General features: G+C 66.6%; 1 protein-coding gene across 7 annotated transcripts in view; it reads right to left on the bottom strand.

Annotated features, from left to right (window-relative positions):
• Nucleotides 1–2440: 2440 nt before the first annotated feature.
• Nucleotides 2441–18579, bottom strand: part of COL18A1 (collagen type XVIII alpha 1 chain) — a 98327-nt gene continuing 82188 nt past the window's right edge. For 4 of the 7 annotated variants that reach the window (XM_033856244.2, XM_033856249.2, XM_073804587.1 and 1 more), the window contains 24 exons: nucleotides 18026–18061; nucleotides 17541–17612; nucleotides 17196–17231; nucleotides 16821–16910; nucleotides 16313–16342; nucleotides 16205–16231; nucleotides 15952–16014; nucleotides 15646–15720; nucleotides 14733–14759; nucleotides 14484–14537; nucleotides 14179–14253; nucleotides 12833–12901; nucleotides 12256–12298; nucleotides 11703–11765; nucleotides 8337–8380; nucleotides 7961–8083; nucleotides 7220–7373; nucleotides 7063–7136; nucleotides 6544–6675; nucleotides 6104–6136; nucleotides 4750–5010; nucleotides 4329–4526; nucleotides 3747–3862; nucleotides 2441–2870 (listed from right to left, as the gene is read on the bottom strand). In XM_033856244.2, the coding sequence (XP_033712135.1) occupies nucleotides 2657–2870; nucleotides 3747–3862; nucleotides 4329–4526; nucleotides 4750–5010; nucleotides 6104–6136; nucleotides 6544–6675; nucleotides 7063–7136; nucleotides 7220–7373; nucleotides 7961–8083; nucleotides 8337–8380; nucleotides 11703–11765; nucleotides 12256–12298; nucleotides 12833–12901; nucleotides 14179–14253; nucleotides 14484–14537; nucleotides 14733–14759; nucleotides 15646–15720; nucleotides 15952–16014; nucleotides 16205–16231; nucleotides 16313–16342; nucleotides 16821–16910; nucleotides 17196–17231; nucleotides 17541–17612; nucleotides 18026–18061 (2109 nt within the window). In that variant the 3' untranslated portion in view covers nucleotides 2441–2656. The remainder of the gene's footprint in view (nucleotides 2871–3746; nucleotides 3863–4328; nucleotides 4527–4749; nucleotides 5011–6103; nucleotides 6137–6543; nucleotides 6676–7062; nucleotides 7137–7219; nucleotides 7374–7960; nucleotides 8084–8336; nucleotides 8381–11702; nucleotides 11766–12255; nucleotides 12299–12832; nucleotides 12902–14178; nucleotides 14254–14483; nucleotides 14538–14732; nucleotides 14760–15645; nucleotides 15721–15951; nucleotides 16015–16204; nucleotides 16232–16312; nucleotides 16343–16820; nucleotides 16911–17195; nucleotides 17232–17540; nucleotides 17613–18025; nucleotides 18062–18579) is intronic. The other 3 variants (XM_073804588.1, XM_073804589.1, XM_073804590.1) reach the window with 3 other exon arrangements.

Here is an 18579-nt window from a genome sequence, read left to right as displayed (position 1 = left end):
TGGGACCCCCGAGGTCAGGTTGGGTGAGCAGGCGTCTCGGGGCACCCTGAGGGTCAAGGAAGAGGCTGTACACGCAGCTTGACTCAACTCACGGCCGTTGGTGGGGGTCAGATAGGTCAGATGGTCCCCAGGCGTCTCCGCACAAGACACCACAGCCGACCCCAGGGTGCTGCTGGGAAGGGGCAGCACCCCCTCCATGCTCAGGGAGCTGGCGGGGCTCGATGGGTGGAGGAGGCTCGCCTCTGGCTACTGACCCAGGAGGCAGGGCTCTGCTCTGTGCCCGCCGTGAGCACGACCCAGCGCCCTGGTCTCCCGCCTCCGCCCGCTCCCCCTGCAGCCTCCGCACAGGCGCTGGTGCCCCCGCTCAGCCTCTGCCACCCCTGGTCCCGAGCTCCTGGGGCACCACTGAGCCCCTGCTCTGTGCAGTGTGCACGGCCCCTCGGGCTCAGACATCTGCCACAGCTGTGGGGGGCACGGGGGCCGGGGCCGGACCACCTACCCGGCTCCGAAGAGCTTGTGAGGCTGCTGGCCACTGCCAGGGAGACCCTGAGAGGGAAGAAAGGTGTGGGGCGCCTGTGGCATCCATGGACAGCTGTGTGCATCTGTGTGCACCCACGTGTGTCTCACACCCGTGTACATCTGTGTGCACCCACGTGTGTCTCACACCATGTACATCCACTCGCATCCATGTGCCTCTGCGTTTATCCATGTACACCCATGCACAGATGTATCTGCACACGTGTGTGTATCCATGTACACCAGCGCACACCCATGGTGGCCCTCCCTATCCGGGCATTCCACATCTGAGGATTCAACCAACTGTGGATTCAAAATATTTTTTTCTAAATTCCAGAAAGTTTCAAAAAGCAAAACTTGAATTGGCCATGTGCCAGCCACTATTTACATGGAATTTACATTGTATTTACTACTGTTTATATAGCGTTTTTCTTGTGTTAGGTATGATGAGTAACCTGAGATAAATTAAAGCTTACAGGAGGACGTGCATAGGTTGTATGCAAGGGTCCTGAACACCCGCAGGTTTGGTATCTGAGGGGGTCCTGGAACCACCCCCCATGGGTACTGGAGGACGACCATGCGTCTGGGAACCCACGTGTGTTCGTGTGCATCCGTGTACATCTGCACACCTGTGTCCTGTGCACACCTGTGTGTATCCGTATACATCGGCTGCGTATACCTGTGCACACCTGTGCTCCTGTAGCAGGATTGGCCAGCCGGGCCGTCCAGGACAGACTCCCGAGGACTCATGACAGTGAAAGCTGCTTGCAAACCACGTGTCAGTGTAAATGGTCATTTTTATTTGGCGCCTGTTTGGAAACCACAGACACAGTTCACAGGACCAGCCCCTGCGGTTTACAGTCACAGCGCCTGGACAGCAGACCCTGGGGCAGCTGGGCTCTGGGCCACCCCGCCAGCTCCCCTGGAGATGCCCGCGCGCACCCGCAAATGTCCCCTTCACTCCTCCCACAAGGAGGGCAATGACGTGGGTTTTCCCCAAGACGTGCTGCTACAGACAGTGGCGAGCAGGGCCCAAGCACGCGTGGCCCGCCTGTGAACACGGCCCAGCCCCTCCGTGCGGCCTCGCCCGTCCCGGGGCTCAGCTGGGCAGCCTGTGGGCTCTGTCCTGGCGGGGGGCACGTGTGGCCTTCTGCCTCCGAGGGCTTCTGCCTCTCTGTCCTGCAAAGGTGAACCCAGGGCCTTGGTGCCAAGCTCAGGAGGAGGCAGGTCTGACCCAGGACTTGAGGCAGCCTGGGTCTGGGCCCAGTTGGGTCCCCAGACATGCTGCTGGGCAGAGCTGGTCAGGCATTGGAGTCAGGGAAGGAGTGCCCGGTGTGAGGTCTGGGCCCAGGGACCCAGTGCTGGTTTATGGACCCCAAAAAGCTCTCCCAGTACAGTCCGGGCCGGGCCAGGCCAGGCTCTGTGCCGGTGGGACCTCAGGGGACACGGGAAGCCAGAGTGGGACAGAGAGGACCGCAGACGGGCCCACGTGGTGGAGCTGGCCGCACACAGCAGCACCAGGAGCCCCGGGGCTGTGCCGGGGGGGGGGGGGTTGAGCTTGGAACCTTGCACCCAGGGGAGTTGCTGCCACAGGCTGAGAGGAGGTGGTCTCCCCTGGCACCGCGCGTGGCCCAAGAGTGGGCCGGCCAGCTCGAGAGAGGGCAGGAGGGAGGCCCCAGCGCCTCGTCGCGGCTGCCCTGCAGACAGGCCTGGCATTGGCGCCACAAGGCTTTCTGGGCAGGAAACAGAGCCACCAGCACCTGCCCGGGCGGCTGGGGGCCCCATTCGGCACCCGGGAGGCCTCTCCTCTTGCCTAAATGGGCCGGGTCCACCCCCGGTCTGATTTGGGCCAGGAGGGCAGTACAGGCACCGAGGCTCGGGGGGGGAGGCGGGTGGGGGGGAGTCTGGGCACCAGGCTGTCGTAAACTTTTTAAAAAATACACTCTTTGGCTTCTTTTTATTTCTGGAGGATTACATGAAACGTGAACCATACAGGAAAGTGTCCCAGCCAGGTCCCCGCCCTGGGCGCCAGCAGAGGCTCCCCGCGCGGGCCAGGGCGTGTCCGCTCCCCTGCCTGCCGCCTGGCTCTTCTCCGGCCCTCTGTCTGTGCGTCCAGCCGTCCGTGGCGCCAGCAGAGGCCCTACTTGGAGGAGGAGGCCGTGAAGCTGTTCTCGATGCAGAGGACGATGAAGGCGCTGTGGCAGCTCGCTGCTCTCTGCTCCAGCAGCCGGCCCGCCAGCAGCGAGGAGGCCTGGCCCGTGGCCGCCCTGGCCTCAGTCCGCCACGTCTCGCAGTAGCTCTCCGTCAGCCGGCGCCCGCTGGGGTCTGAGCCGTGCCACAAGCTCTTCTGGGGCCTGCAAGAGGCAGCGGCCGTCAGTCTCACCGGGGGCCACCCCCGCCCCACGCTGGAGGCCACACCAGGCAGGACAGGGCGTCTCCCAAAGGCGGAGGTTTTGCAGGATGCGGGGGCCGCTGGGAGGGCAGGGACTCGGGGGGCCGGGAGTCAGGCCAACCTCGTCCTGGGCGCTCGGCCTCCCGGATCACAGCCCGTCCTGCTGCTGCTTTTGGGGCACAGCCTGGCCAGCAGCGCCCGGTGACCTCGAGGGCTGACCCTGCGGGGCCTGGGTGGGCCTGGCTTCGAGGGCCCGTGTCGGTGTGGCCTCCTCGCTGGGAACGAGGCAGGCCTGGAGCCCACAGCCCTGCCCGAGGCTCCCACGGGCCGGAGCACGGCCCTGGGCGGTGCTCCTCGGTGAGGGCAGGGACGCGGGCTCGTCTGAGCCCGAGCCCCTGAGTGTTGGGGAACAGGGGCCTCACACCTGCAAGCAGGGGCACGATGCGCGTGAAGCCGACCTGAGGGCAAGCTAGCGACTTCCGCCAGCGTGTCAGGTAGGCACGCGTGTCCTCCAACCCAGAGGCTCCACGTTGAGGAATTTATAGAAGTAACTCGCTGTGATGTTTATGTGACAGACAGGGGGGCTGGAGCCTGTCTCCCCAGCAGGAAGTTGGGGGCAGTTGCCCGGGGAAGCAGGCCAGGTGAGGGTGTTTCAGGTAACACCGCACACGACGTTCTACTCTTCCTCCTGTGCTTTTGGGTTTGGGGAGTTTTAAGCCGCGAGCGTGTTCCAGGATTGGGTCAGCCTGGAGGCTCAAAGCCAGGAGCGTCGCCCGTTTGCTCAGGGCTCTTGCATCCCGAGAGGCCGCGAGCTGCTGCGCCCACACAGCGGACCTACCAGGCGGGGTGCTGTAGGACGTCCCTGCCGTCGAAAGAGAAGATGCGGGCACCGGGCTTCAGCTGGCCCTCGGAGCCCGAGAACAAGGCCTCCCAGCTGGGAGACAGCACCTCATCCTGCGGAGGGAAGCGGGGTCATCCCGTCTCTGGTTAGCTCCTGCCAGAGGGACAAGCGGCCCACGCCCCCCCAAGGGGCCTCCCGCCCTCTCCCAGGAACGCGGGGCACCCGCCCCCAGCCCTGGACCCTGGGCCAGAGCGAGTCCAGTGCCTTTGGTCCCAGGGAACACAGGCGCTCGGCGCATCCAGAGAGCACGTGGTTCCGTTCGCGGAAGGAGCCACGGAACACGTCCCCGTGGAGAGCACCAGTGCAGGGACGCCCAGCCCTGGACTGACACCCAAGTGCTGAGGGCCCGAGGGACCAGCCCCCTCCGGAAGCTGGTGATGCGCCAGCGTGCCTGGCAGGCGGGCGCAGGGGTCGGGGGCCACGTGGGGCCTCCATGGGGTGCCCGTGGTCCTCAGGGGCGAGACCTGCCCGGCGCCCACCCGACCCCCGGGCCCGGCCCAGGTTGGGGCGTGCACGCACTCTGAGGTTGACGATGGGCAGGGTGGCGCGGTCTGCGCGACGCACGATGCTGTAGAGGTCCTGCAGCCGCGAGGACAGGAAGGCGCGGAAGGTGCCCGCCAGCCCCGCGGCGCGCGCCTGCTGGAAGCACTGGAAGTCGGCGCCGCGGATGCCGCGCAGGCCTCCCGACTGCGGGCTGTTGAGCGCGACCAGGTGCAGCTGCGGGTGGAGCCGCGTGTCAGCCCTGGTGTCCCGAGTCTTCGCGGCCCCCCCCCCCCAAGCCGACCCCGGTGGGTCTCTGGGGTGCAAGCAGGGTGAACCCCGGGGCAGCGGCGGGGAGGGGGGAGGGGGAGGGGAGGGCGGGTCCCAGCCCCAGCACCCTCCCCGGCTGCTCTGGGCTCCAGACTCTCCACCCCCTGCGCCGCCCGGGGTGGTCACTCACCACCGGCTGGAAGTCGTGGTGAGTGTGGGCTGGTGAGGCCGTGGGGGTTGCCGGCCGGTGGTGCGCGTAGGCGCCGGGGTGCGGGGCCCCAGGGTAGGGCTGGGCGTGTGTCAAGCGCGGGGCGCTGGCCAGGATGTCGTCGGCCCGTCGGTCCTGTCGTGGCCAGGACCGCGCTGTGGGGTGCGGGGGCTCCCGGCGGGGGTACGGGTTGCCCTCGTGCAGCTGCACCACGGGGGGCTGCAAAGCGGCCACCTCGTTGTCCTGCAGGCGGAGAGGCAGACAGCGCCGTGGGGCCGGGCCTCCTGCACCCGCGGGTCCCGCTACCCAGCCCTGCACGCCCTTCACCTGCACCCGGCTGTGCTCTTGGGCCGGTGACGCCGGACTGGAGGTGGCGAGCTGGACCCGGGGGCGCCCAGCGTGTCGGGCCAGAGCCGGCCTGGTGACACCTCAGTCGGGCTGGGTGGCCCTCTGCTCAAGCCCCCGGGTCCATCACCCTCAGGAGCCAGCTCCTCCCTGTGGCCCTGGGCACCCTCGGGCCGACCGCATCTCCCTGACCTCCTCCCCCTGTTGCAGCCGTGGTACCAGCAGCCCTTAAGCCCCTGCCCAGTCCCTACCTCCAACAGTGACCTCGACCTCCAAACGCCAGCCCCTGTGCCCCACCCGCTTCCCAATTCCGTCCCTTTCCCACAGCAGCCAGCACCTTCGGACACCCGTTACCTGAATACCTGGTACCTGGTACCTACTACCTGGTAGTACGTCCAATGCAATCATAAGTTATGGAATGAATTCACGTATCTGTCTGAAATGTCTACATTTATATAATTGTATGCTATTGCCTAGTCACCTACTGCCCTTACTGCCCGTCTCCCCAACACGATGTCGCCTCCGCGGGGCGGGGGCTTCGCCTGTTTCAGGCACAGCTGTCCCCACGCCCAGAACAGCACCTGGGACTAGGTGCTGCGTGAGAGAAGGGACTCCCCGAGCCTGGCGTCGGGGCAGACCAGCCCACACTGAACCCGGACCCCCGAGACCTAGCACGGAGCCCCGCTCTTGAGCCGTCTGAGAGGCCATGACCTCTACTCACAGGAGCCACCGCCTGGGGGATGTGACCCCTACTTAGGGAGACTGGAGTATCCTGGGCCCCCTCCCGCCTGCCCCCCTCCTTCCTCCTCCCCCCGCAGCCTGAAGGGTCTGTCCCCGTGCCCAGCCCTCTGGACAAGGGCAGACAGACAAGGACTCCGAGGAGCCCCTCGCCTGGGGAGGGTGACGAGCACGGTCTGCACCCCCTTCCCCGGCTGCACCCCTGCCCACCGGTTCCCCCGAGATGGTCGTGGGAAGAAGGGACGCTCCTTACCGTCCCGCGGGGAAGGGGCGTGCGGGCCTCCAGCTGGAAGAAAACAGGGGGTCACCCCGGGACCTCTGACCCAGCCAGCGCCAATCGCCCTGGCCGCCCCCCACACCAGGGAAGGCCGGCATGGCTGCGTCCCAGTGCCCCCCCCCCCCGGTGCCCGGCACACAATAAGCGTATCTGTTAGTTTGAAAACAGAGTCACTTCTCTGTGAACCTATAGAGCAGCTTCTAATAAAAGAGAGAAGTGGAGGCAAGCGGGTGAGGATGGAGGACGGCTGGCAGCACGTCCACGGGCCCCGCCCGGCTGGTCCCTGCCGCTCGCCAGGCGCCGGGGCCCCCTGCAACGCAGGTCCTTGGCCTCCCGTCTTGTGTGTACCCTTCACCCCAAAAGCAAAGTGGTAAGTCCCCCCACCACGTGCAGGGATCGCCCTGTTCAGAACTCACCAGAACCTTCCGGAACCCGTTTCGGACCCGGACGTACAGCTCCTCTCTGTCGGCCACGTAGATGAGCCAGCCCTCCGGCACGTCGTGCACCTGGTCCAGCAGCGTCTGGTACGTGGCCCAGACCCTCACCTGCTAGAAGCCCAGCCCAGTGGGGTCCCCTGTGCACAGGGGGCCTCTGGGCTCATGGGGAGGGTTGGGGGCTGCGACAGTCTGAAGACCTACGTGGCCGCCTCCTTGCCAGACTGGCCCCATGAGCGCCACAGGGAGACCTCAGCCCCCGAGTGCCTGGGCCACTGCAGCCTCTGCACAGCAGACCCGCCCTCAGGGACCTTCTCAACGCCCCTCCTTCGTCCTCCTCCCCTGCCCTTCTCAGACCCCAGCCACGCCTGGGTCCCCCACTTCTGCTTTGGAAACCTCGTCTCAGGGCTCTTGGCGCTGGGGTGCCCACCCACATGCCTCCAAAGGGAAGGGCAGCTGGGCAGTGAGGGTCCGGCAGGTCAGGAACAGGGTGGTGCTTACCCCTGAGGAGGTGCCCATGGATCCGGGCGGTCCTGGGGGCCCAGGTGGGCCTGGGGGGCCAGGAACACTGATAGCTACAAGAGAGAAACCAGAGGTGGGAACAGTGGCCCTTCCTGGATGAGGCTGGAGCCCAGGGCCCACTCTCCACCCTACTTACTCTGCCTGTAAGGGCCAGGAAAGGATGGGGGTCCCGGGGGCCCTGGAGGTCCAGGGGGCCCGGGAGGCCCCTGGCGTCCCTCGTAGCCGATGCCAGGGGGTCCCTGAGGTCCAGGAGGGCCAGGCTGGCCCTGGATGCTCTCTCCCTTGGGCCCCTAGTGTGGAAGACAAAACACGGGGCGCTGTCACCTATGTCCCCAGGCTGGGGACAAGCAAGCTTGAAGGTCCTGGCTGCATTGGCCACGAGCCCCTGCAGGGAGCACGGCCCCCAGGCCCCCGTCCCCCCACCGCCCACGCGGGGCCTGGGAAACCCAGCCTTCCCACCCCGTGTGTCCCGCACTGGGACGGGGCCCTGGGACGTAGACAAGGACAGCCACCCACAGAGGTGCAGCCCGGAGGGCCCCCAGCCCTCCTCCACTCCTAGATGGAAGCTGGGGCCCACGGTCCCCAGACGCTTTCAGGACAGAAGGTCTCCCCGAGGGCATTTGGTGGAGAACAGTGGCAGCAGGAGAAAGGAGGATCGGATGCCCAATCCGGGACAGCAGCCACTACGCACCCACCAGGCTCCCCTCGTGGGTGGCCCGCAATCGGGCAAGGAACCGGGAGGGGCTGCTCGGGGCCCAGGCCGCAGGGGGGACCTGCCCTCGGCCCCAGGCCCCAGGGACCCCGGGGATGCAAGCTCCAGTACAGGACGGGCCTGGGCCCATGTGTGGCACCCACAGGCGGCTGGGGCCAGACTCACCGGAATCCCCGGGTAGCCTGGCGGGCCGGGGGGGCCAGGCACGCTGGAGCCGAAGAACCCGCCGCCCCCGGGCTCGCCCCTTTCTCCTTTCTGCCCGGCGGCCCCTTGGTCGCCCTTCTCCCCCTGTGGATGGAAAAGCTTGTCGGGACAGCCCCGTTCCCAGGGCCGCGCGGGGAGGGGCGGGCACCGACCCCCAGAGGCCCACGGTGAAGCCTCTGCGGCCCGGGCCTGGCCAGCCCGACAGGACGGGGCTCGGCCTCCCAGCTTCCCACTGCGCCAACCGAATTCCCGAAAAATGGAGCCAGGGGTGCGCGTGCCGGGTGGTGCTCTCTGGGGCCCCGTGTGGGGGGCAGCGTGAGGACCAGGGGTCACCCACCTTCATCTCAGCGCCCAAGTGAAGGAGGTCCAACGGGAACTGCCCTACGGGGGGGAGAGTTTGGGGGGGTCCAGTGAGGTGCTGTCTTCCTGCCTGGTCCACCCGTCCCCCCGCCCTCGACTTTCCCTAAGTCTCCTCTGTCTCTAATTTCTGTGTTTCTGTGGAGAGATCCCCTGCGTGTTCTGTTACACTTATTCCCAATCACTTGATTTTTTTGGTGTTTTTGTTCACGGTGCCTTTTTCCCTTCAGTTTTTATCACTGACACACAGCACTGCAGACGGTCAAGGGGGGCCGCTAAACGACGACTTACCGTTCGCAGGGAAATGACCGCCATAGGGCGTTCGGTTAACAGCCACCACCTCACAGAGACACACACACAAAGGAACAAACACGCTTTTCCCTCGTGACGAGGGCTTTTCTGTCTTCGCACCTTCAAGTACACTGGGCAGGGGTGTTGGCCATAGCCGCGTGCCCCCGGATGCTGTGTCCTGGAACTGGACGTGGGTACCTGCGACCCCCTTCACCCCCCACCCCGCGTCCCACCTCTGGCAACCCACCTTGAAGGTTTCATTTAGTCTACGACTGGCCAGCGACTGCTGTGAACTGCCCGTGACTTTGGTAAATTCACTCATTAATTCTGACGCTTTATCTGCGCGTCGCTTTGGTGGCTGGCATTCGCAAAGGTGTCCTCGTGAGAACAGCGGGTTTGTTTCTTCCTGCGCTTGTTTCTCTTCCTGCCCCCACACCCTGGCTGGGCCCCGCACCAGCGACGACCGGCCACCCCCCGTGGCCCCGACCCGCCACTGCGGACGGTGGAGAGAGGGTGCCTGCTCTTTCCAGAGCACGGGGGTACCATCTTCAACGTCTCCTGCTGTCTCTTTCCCTCATCAGTCCCTCGAGGGCAGTAGTATTAGTCTTTTCAAAGAACTAACATCTGACTTCTTAGCTTTCATGCTGCTTCCTCTTATGTACATTTTTTTTTTTCCATTCACTGCATCTCCCATCTGTTTTCGGGGAGTTAAATCTATTTGTTTTCTAACTTCCTGGGCTGCATGCTTGAAGCGCAGGCTACTTAAGGCTGTGACCTTGTAGACAAGGAGCTGACAAGACCCTCACTCCTGGGTGGGAAAGCGACCTTGGCTCACCCTTCTCCTGTGGCCTTTCCCCTGGAAGCCTGATAAAGGTGGGGGTCAGACCCCCAGGGTGAAGTGATGCCTGCTGAGTGAACCGTGGGCCTGGGGGTCTGGGGGAGCCCCAGATCTGGGCTCCGCCACGGCTGCTCCGGGAAACCCACGCCCGCCCAGGGCCACAAGGCTCACGTTCACGGCCCGGAGCTCCTGTCCTGGGTCCCTCCTCAGAGCGGGGTGACCCCACTGCCACCGCGGGCCACGGCGTGAGGGCCGAGAATCCCAACCCTTGCCCCTCAGACACATCCTTGTCCTTCAGCTCCAGGGTTTCCAGTTCTCACCGTGGCCTCTCCTCCCCGCAGGTGCCCTGCCCGGTTATGTCTCTGATGCTCCCTCGAGGGGAGACAGGCCTGAGGGACTTGCTGTGTGCCCGGCGTGGGCCTGCGGCCTCCCATGTTGGTGCTGGGACAGGGGGCCAGGTTGTCACCTGTTCAGACCTTCCACCTCCCAACTGACCTGGTCTTTCTTTGCTTTTCACATCTTGAAGCTATGTTGTTACCGGCGTAGAAATTTAGAATCGCTGTGCTTTCCTGCCGGGTTTACCCCATTATCATTATGGAGTTTAAATAAATTTGGCAGTACTTCCTGCTTTAAAATACACTTGTCTGACTTCTCACGAGCACACGCACACGGCTCCCTTCTCACCTGACTCCCACCCCCTTCCCCTCAGCTCTCACGTCCTTACACTTGGGGGTGCGTCTTGTAAGCAGCACAGCTCCGTCTTTAGACAGGAGAGTGGACCCGCTCACTGAACATACGCGCCAACGGCTCTGAGTTTAATCAGCTTCACTCCCTGTTTCCTGTTCCTCCACGTGCCCCGAGTTCCTCTTCTCCTTTCCTGCCGTCTTCGGGTCGGGTTTTTCCTATGCTGTTCTCCCTTCCTGCTCGGTTATCAGGGGCACGTTCCCTCCTGTTCTTGGCTGGACCCTGAGGTGACAGGTGCGTCCTTCACCTGGGTCTGATGTAACATCCTCGGGGCCAGGCTGGGGTCTCGGGGGTGCGATCCCTCTGCGGCGGGGCCGAGCGGGGACGCGGGTCTCACCGGCCCTCCTGCTCTCCCTCCGTCCCCGTGTCACCAGCACCACCTCCTTCCCCCCAGCGGCCCTCGCGGCCCCCACTGAGGCTCGTGTCCTGAGAGGCCTGGCTGCCCACGTGCTCTTCCTGTAGAAGATGGAGGTCTCTACCGGATGCAAAATTCTAGGTGAGCGGTTACTTTCTTCCGACCTCTGGGACCCTGTATGGTCTCTGGCTCCTCTCGTCCCCGTGAGGAATCAGCTCATGGCTCGCGTTGACCCTTCGCGCGAAGGGCTCCTTGAACCTTTCCCGGTTTGGAAGCTCGGCCGTGACGCCTTCAAATGCTCTTCTGCCCCAGCCCCACCGCGTGTCCCCACCCGCATGCGTCTGACCTCCCTCGGCGTGTCCCGCAGACTCCGGCTGACCCCTCCCCCCCTCGGCCGTGTCCCGTCTGCCTGAAGTCGCACGGAATCCTGCGGGTTTTCAGTCCCAGAATTACACCCGATTCTGGCCCTTGGGCTCCAGCTCTGTGCCGCCGTCGCCTCTTCTCTGCGTCTGGGCATCATCGTCGCGGCTAAGGCCAAGCCTGGACTCCTGTCAGTGCTGGCTGGTCGCTTGCCCGCTTGGGAATCCCAGGCCCTCAGCGAGCTCACCTTCCTCAAGGGGAGGGTTTGCCTCTGCTTCTGGCAGCTCGTAGGGGAACCCCGAGCTTACGCAGACGCTGGCAGTGCCCGGGGGGCCGTCTCGCCTGGCTTCTGCCTGGCCCGCGCCCGGCATCACACTTGTTCTCCTGCTTCATCGGCTGCAGAAGCGGGATTCGGGGGGGGGGGGGTTCTCGCCGTCCCAGGGGACAACCGAGGTGCTGGGAGTTCACCCCCTGGATAAGCCGGGCCGATGAGGCCCCCGCGATGCGCTGGGGGTGCCGGGTCTCCCCTGGGAGGTGCACACTGGGGCCCAGCCCTGCTCCTCAGCGAGTGGGGGGCTGGGACATCCTGCCTGGCCACCGCCTCAGGCCCCTGTCCTTTCAGCCCCCAGCCCTGCCCCGAGACCGCGGGGCCAGCCAGGCGTCCCGTCAGAGCCCCCTGAGCCCCGAGGGCCTCCTTCCTCCGGGAGCCGGGTGGGCGGGTGACCACACACAGCCCAAGGTCCCCAGAGCACTCTCACCTGGTGGCCCGGGTGGGCCCACTTCTCCTTTGTCACCCTTCGGTCCCGAAGGCCCCTGGTGCCCTGGAGGAACAGAGACCCCAGTGCCCGTTACTAACGACGTGACAGAGGCGCCTGGGACAGGCCCTCCTGCCCACGCATGGCCCGACCCCGGTGGGCACTGTGTGCACTGCAGGCCTGGACCCGGGAGGGGGCAGCGTGTGAACCCAGGGGCAGTCAGAGCAGGAGCTCGTGACCCGCGGAAGTGCCCGGTGGTCGCGCCCCAGGGGCTGCAGCCTCTGCTCCCAGAGGCCACACCACTCCTGCAGGGAGGGGCTCGAACAAACAGCAGGCTTGGACGGCCGGTGGTGGCCGCTCGGTGTTCACTCCCATCCACGGCCGGCCCGCCTGGAAGGCTGTGCTGGGAGGACCCAGGAGCCCAGCAAAGGGGGCCGTGATCAACCGGGACTGGGGGGCCTGGATCATCCAGCACCCCCGTGAGGGCCGCCCACACCCTGCTCTGAGCTGCGGCTGGAAGGGTGACCTGCCCTCCCCGAGGCCCCAGGACCCTTACCTGGCAGTCCCGGGGGTCCAGGGCGGCCAGACTCCACAAACGCCTGCAAAGAACAAGCCAAAGATGGCCGTTGAGGGAGACGCTCCGGAAACTGAGGCCACCACCCACCCAAGGGTCTGCGAGGCCACACCCCCAAGCACCCCTGCCCCCCAAGACAGAGAAGCAGGGAGGGGGAGGGAGAGGACACAGGATTTGGAGTCGGGAGCCCCGGTCACGACATGACTGCCCCACGTGGTCACTTCGCGTCACTGAGTCTTGTGAGGTAGGGGGCGTTCACCCCCCAGGACCCCAGGGCTCGCGCTCAGGAGCCCAGATCCGGAGAGCCCTCCCTCGACCTCACTTCCCCTGGGGGCTTGTCTTCTAACCAACGGCCCACCAGGTGCGGCCTACAAGGCAGGTGGGCCTGGGTCCCACCACCGCGCCCCTCCCAGAAGCCCCCCCGCCAGGGGCTCGGAGGCCGTGGCTCCGGTTGCCCTGCCTGGGGTTCAGCCCTCCCGGGTCAGCGGAGGGAAAAGGAAGCCAGTGCAGGGAAGAGCGTGAGGACGCAGTGGGAAGAGCAGGTGTCGCGGTGACTTACGTTGCTGTCATAGACAGGAGTCCCGGGAGGGCCTGGGGGCCCTGGGGGCCCAGGTGGGCCGGGCGGACCCTGCGTGGGGGGGAGAGAAAGCCTGGTCGGTCCACACTGGACGTCGACACTGGCCAGGACAGCAGATGTGGGCAGGAGCGTCTCTGAGAATCACGGTGAAGTCAGAAAACATCAAATGGAGAAGGCGTCCAGTTTACTCTGTGGTCGTGGGTTCCGAGGACAGAGCTGTCCCCTTCCCGTTCCCAGAGCCTGCTCAAATCCTCCCACGGAGACGTGCGGGCGGCCGTCTGGGCTGGACACGACCTCGGACACGGCTCGTGTGGTTGCTAACTGTCAGCTGGATGAAGGTCGGTTCCGTTCATTCACCCGCTCGCAGAAAAAGGACAAGCGGCCGATTCAGGGAGTGTCAGAAGAGCCTGGTCTGAAAGCAACGGCTCACTCGCCAAAGGGCTGGCCTGAGTGATGAAGGTGCCTGGGGACAGGGTCCCGGGCCCTCACGGGCACCTGCTCTCGGGCCCCTGGGCACCTTTGCCCCTACCCTGCGGCCGAGGAGACAGGGCTGGCAGCGGAACAGAGGCGCAAGCTCAGGCCCACGAAGAAGCCGGACGCGCTGGACGCCTGACCAGGGCGCGCGCACAGCGGCTGGCGCTCCGCCTCTACAACTCAGAACCGCGGGGGGAATTCGAGAGCCCCCCGTCCTGCTCGACGGAAGTGGCCCTGCCCACCTCCATCTCAGAACTCTGCAAGACGCCGCCTCGTGTTCTGAGATCTCATGAAACCACTGCAAGGAGGAGGGAGCCCGAACGAAGACACGCGGTGACGGAAAACCCGGAAGAGCCGCGGCCTGAGCCACTGACTCAGGGCCCGGCGTCGCTCGGCCAGGCCGGGTGGGAGGGGCTCCAGGAGAAAAGGCACCGGGTGCAGCCGGCGGGCCCACTGGGTGCCCAGCGGGGTCAGAGGCGAGTCCTGCATCTCGACGGTACCGTTTCAGGTAGAGGTGATGACAGGGCCTCACCCGGGGACTTCACTGAACCCTCGGCTCCCGAGGCGGCAGTGACTGCAGCGTGAAGGCGGTCGGAGCGAGAGCCCCACGGGCCAGAGGCGCCCACCCCAGAGCCCACGCGGCCTACAGGCCCTTCTGAGAAAACCACGCCGGGGCACCGTCCGGTGGCCTTGGCGCGTGTGTGTGCGTGTGTGCGCACACGTGTGTTCGTGTGCACGGGGGTCTGCGTGACCGAGGGCCACGAGGCTGCTCAGAAGCCTCCCACAGGTGAGCTCTGGGACCCGAGCCACTGCGGCCAGGCCTCCTGCCCCCGCCTGCCCCACAGAACACTCACCCTCGCGCTGAATCCCACGCTGGCGTCTCCCGGCTCCCCCTTCTCCCCTTTCAGTCCATTCATCCCGGGGCGCCCCTGGGGCAGAGCACAGTGGGTGGCAGCTGTGAGGGCTGGCCCAGCTGCTCTTGTCCCCACCCAGGGCCTCCTCGGGGTGCCCATCCCTCTGCGGCCCAAGCTGCCCGCGAGCGGGGTTGGAGAGAGCCACGCTCTGGCAGGGGCTCCCCAGGAGGAGGACAGCGGAGAGACTGCAGCCCACTCCCCTCCGGACCCATCATCCACACCCGGCACGAGACCCGGGGACTCACCGGCCGTCCAGGGAAGCCAATCTCTCCCTTGTGCCCGGGCCGCCCGTAGGGACCCTGTTGGGGGGGCCAGGTTTTAGGTGAGCCGTGACCGGCCCACTGCCCCGCGCTCTCCCTCCCGACCCCTGCCCCCGCATTCAGAGGTGCAGCTGGGATAGAAGCTCGGCTGCCACGCCTGCCCAGCAGCCAGGTAGGAGACGGTGCCCTCCGCACACGCGCACATGCACCGCGGGCAAGCCTGGGCCTACTCACCGGGGGTCCTCGGAAGCCAGGCTCACCCTGAACAGAAAACCAGAAGGTACCGTGAGGTGGCCGTAGGTCACGCCCCCCGCCCCCGAGGGGTCCCCGTGCCCATCTGGATGCCCCTGGCGGCGCCCGAGGCACTGACAACACCCAGGAAGAAAAGGAAGCAGCAACAGGGAGAAAGCTCTGATGGGGTTTTGTGTCCCGGGGCCCAGCCTGGGGGCCCCGAGACCCAGGGGGTCGGCCCCACAGCGCCCGGGCTGGAGGGGTCTGTGGGCCCCGACCTCAGCTGTGACACACGGCGGGGCTGGCAGAGTTCTCTCTGCCCTGCGGTCCCTCGGCCCGTCCGCCGACAATCCTGGGGGCCTTTGGGGACCCCCTGCAGGCCTGTCCCCAACAGCCTCCTGATCCAGACCCAGCTCTCCCCAGGGCTGGGGGGCAGGGGACCCGGGGCACAGGCCCCCGTGGAGCCCATTCCCAAGCCCAGCCATGCTGGGCCCCCTCCCGAGGAAGGCAGGCCAGGATCCCGCCCCCAGAGGCAGTGCCCCCAGAGGGCCAGTCAGGCACCACAGGGGTGCAGCTCCCACCGGCGAGGCCCAGGCCGGGGCCCCCAAGAGCCCCCGGCTCCTCTGCAGTGTGGGCTCCGCTGCCGGGCAGAGGAGAACGAGGGGCCGGCCAGGCCGAGGCTGATCCGAGCTGCAGGCCCCGAGGGGCCCCGAGGTGGTGGGAGGGGAACAGACGGACGGGCGAGGGGCCCAGGCTGCGGAAGCTTCCAGAGCCCATCAGCAGAGGCTCCCACGCACGGGCAGGAGCTGCCCCTCTCAGGAGGACAAACCCCTCTATGCCGTCTCCACGGCCCCCAGGCCCCGCTGCCCGGCCAGGCAGGACGGAGGGTGCCAGCTGGGCCCAGACGCCCCCTCACCTTGGCTCCTTTCTGCGCGGAGGTCAGCGCTCTGCCGTCAGGGCTGAAGACCATGCCCGGCTCACCCTTCTCGCCCTGGAACAGGGGGGCGGGTAAGGGAGGCCGGTTCCGCAAGAGCAGGCCTGGCGCCCCCCCGGCCCTGCAGTGAACCGCCCTCGGCACCGACGCGACAGACCAGGACGCAGAGCCGTGAGCGGGGCCTCTGGCAGGTCCAGGGAAAAGACCAGAGGGGCGTCCGCCCCAAGTTCCCGGGCACGGCGCCCCTCCCCCCGAGCGGTCACCCGGTGACCCTGGACGGCCCCTCACCTTGGGTCCCGGGAGGCCCTGCTGGCCTCTGGAGCCCAGGTCTCCCTTCGGCCCGGCTGGTCCCTGCAGGAGACACAGAGCGCTGCCCGGAAGGCCCCTGCCTCAGGGCCGTGGCCCCCCGCCCCGCCCTAGACGCCCGCCCGACACCCCTGTCCGGATAGGGGCTCCGGCTCCGGTTCCTCGGCCTCACGGGGGCCCACCCGGCCTCCTGCCTGCGAAGCAGAGGCCCCGCGCCCGCTGGGGAGGTACTCACGGGGAGGCCTGCGAGCCCCACCCGGCCCTGTGGAGAGAGAGACAGCGACGGTCAGGACCTGCCGCGGGGAGGTGCACGGCGCCCAGCCCGTCCCGGGGCCGCACGTACCTCGGGGCCCGGCACGCTCGCCAGCGCTCTCTGTGCACGAGTCAGCAGAGCCAGGGTCCCGGAGGAGGAAGGAAAAGGACCACGTTTACCATGAACACTCAACTCCCGTGACATTACCCACACAAGACCCACAAAGAACACCAGGCAGTCAACGTGAAAGACATCGTCCCGGCTTTGGCATCAAGGTCCCTGAGACGAGAAATGACGCACCCCCGGGAGTCCGCTCCCGCGCCACAGAACCGGCCCGGGACCCTGGGACCAGGCGGCAGTGCCCCCCACTCCCCTGGGTGCTGCGCACGGGGGCCGGAGGGGGCCTGTCACAGCTAGCGCGGGTGACATGCGAGCAAACAGCACGACCAAAGGGCAGCTCTGGAAGAGCCACAGCTTCGATGCCAGGAAGCCCCATGGAACCAACAGACTGGGCCCCCCGTGTCTCTGGAGGTCGCCCTGCAGGCGGAGGGCTGGGGACCTGGGGCAGAGCATGTGTCCACCCATGCAGGGTTCTTACGTCCTGCTCCGACACGTAGACGACAGGCCCTGGGGGTCCGGGGGGTCCCGGGAGGCCTGGCTGCCCCACTCCGTCCTTCCCTGGGTCGCCCTGGAAGAGAGTTTCCCCTGGGGTTGAACTGCAGCCCAGCCCGGCTTCTGGTGGGGGCTTCTGGTGCCCACGGGGTGTGAGGAGACGCCTGAGGGCTGAGCACAGTGGCCCACAAGCCCCCACCCCAGGCAGGGCAGGCTCTGAGCCCAGATCCCGCCCAAGTCTCTGCACCACGCGGGCGGGCACGGGGCAGAGAGCGGCACCCCCGGCCCTGCCGTGCACCCCCGGCCCTGCCGTGCACCTGCCACCCGTCCACGGACGCCCGCCAACCCCCCGCAAACTCACTTTCTCTCCCTGGGGCCCTTTTTCTCCTTTTGGTCCCTGTGGAGACAAGAAGGAAATCGTTCATCATAAACAGCACACGAGCGCCGCTTCCTGGAGACCCCAGGCCCCCGGAACTGGCCCTGAGTGAAGATGTGGTTTCCCTACATTGACCAAATGGGGCCTGGAGGGTGGGGGGTCAGCCACGCAGGAAACCCCCTTAGGCACCCTGGACCGCCGGCTCACGTCCCACGGAGCTGGGGTCTCCGGGTGCTGTGGGGACCCTGAGATACACACTGGGCATCAGCTCTCACCCAGGCGTAGCTACTTTGGGGCTGTCAGCCGCTGCAGCCCCGGGTGACCACTCACCTGGAGTCCGGCTGCACCCTCCCTGCCAGGAAGGCCGGGGAACCCAGGAGCTCCGTCTGCTCCGGCCTCTCCCTGCAGTGGACATAAGGAGAGCACGTGCGTCAGCCGCGGCACCCGGGGGCCACGGTGACCCGGAGCTGGCCAGGCGGGGCTTTCCGCTGGCCACCAGCTCACACCCGATTCAACCTGCTCGGCCTCCTGGGGAGCGCCGTGGGGCAGAGAAGGGGGCAGGGGTCAGAGGACTCTGCTGCAGAGCCGGGAGGGAAGGAAAGCTGTCCTGTGGGCAAACCCGGGGGGGCCCGTGGGGGCCAGGGGGACAGTGGGAGAAGGATGCTGGGCCTGGCATGGACTCACCCCTGTTTCCTGAGGCCCCAGGCAATGGGGACCAGCCAGGCTCCTGGTCTCAGCCTGGGGACCCCACCCTGCACCCCAGACCAGGGCCGCTAACGACTGTGCATTTCCTGAACCCGAGGTGCTGTTCTTACCTTGGTCCCTGGTGGCCCCGTGACTCCAGGATCCCCCTAAAGTGGACAAAGCGTTCTGTGGGGCCGCGAGCGCTGGCCAAGCCCCCAGGCAGCGCCCACCCCTCCTCAGGTCACCAGGTGGTCCCCACGCCGCACCCCACAGCTCAGAGCTGAGGGCCCCGGGCCCTGCGCCCACCCACGCGCTGAGCGCACGTGGCCTGCGCTGTCCTGGAAGCCAGGCCACCACTTCCCGCAGAAGCAGGAGCACGCAGGTGACTTCACCTTGAACGGTTCAAGAACGCTAAGAAGTGCGTCCTTCTAAAGAAGCCATCTTTCCAACTGTCCCAAAGGTTTGCACATCAAAGCAGAGCGCTCCAAGAGGCGGGGTGGCGCAGCCGGCCCGCGGGGGGGGGGGGGCCCCAGGGGGGCCCTCGCCACGCCCCCCACCCCCTGCTGTCCCCCAGGGGCGGGGAGCGGGCAGGGCCAAGCAGGGAGGCGGGGCCAGTGGCAGCGAGGGAAGCACGCAGGTTCTGCCGGGCGCCAGCCACTGCACCCCAGGCTGGGGGCTCCTTCCC

Source organism: Tursiops truncatus, chromosome 4 (assembly GCF_011762595.2).
Source record: "Tursiops truncatus isolate mTurTru1 chromosome 4, mTurTru1.mat.Y, whole genome shotgun sequence".
Lineage (NCBI taxonomy): Eukaryota > Metazoa > Chordata > Mammalia > Artiodactyla > Delphinidae > Tursiops > Tursiops truncatus.
Note: the sequence above shows the minus strand (reverse complement) of the source record. Positions and strands in the feature narration are given on the sequence as shown.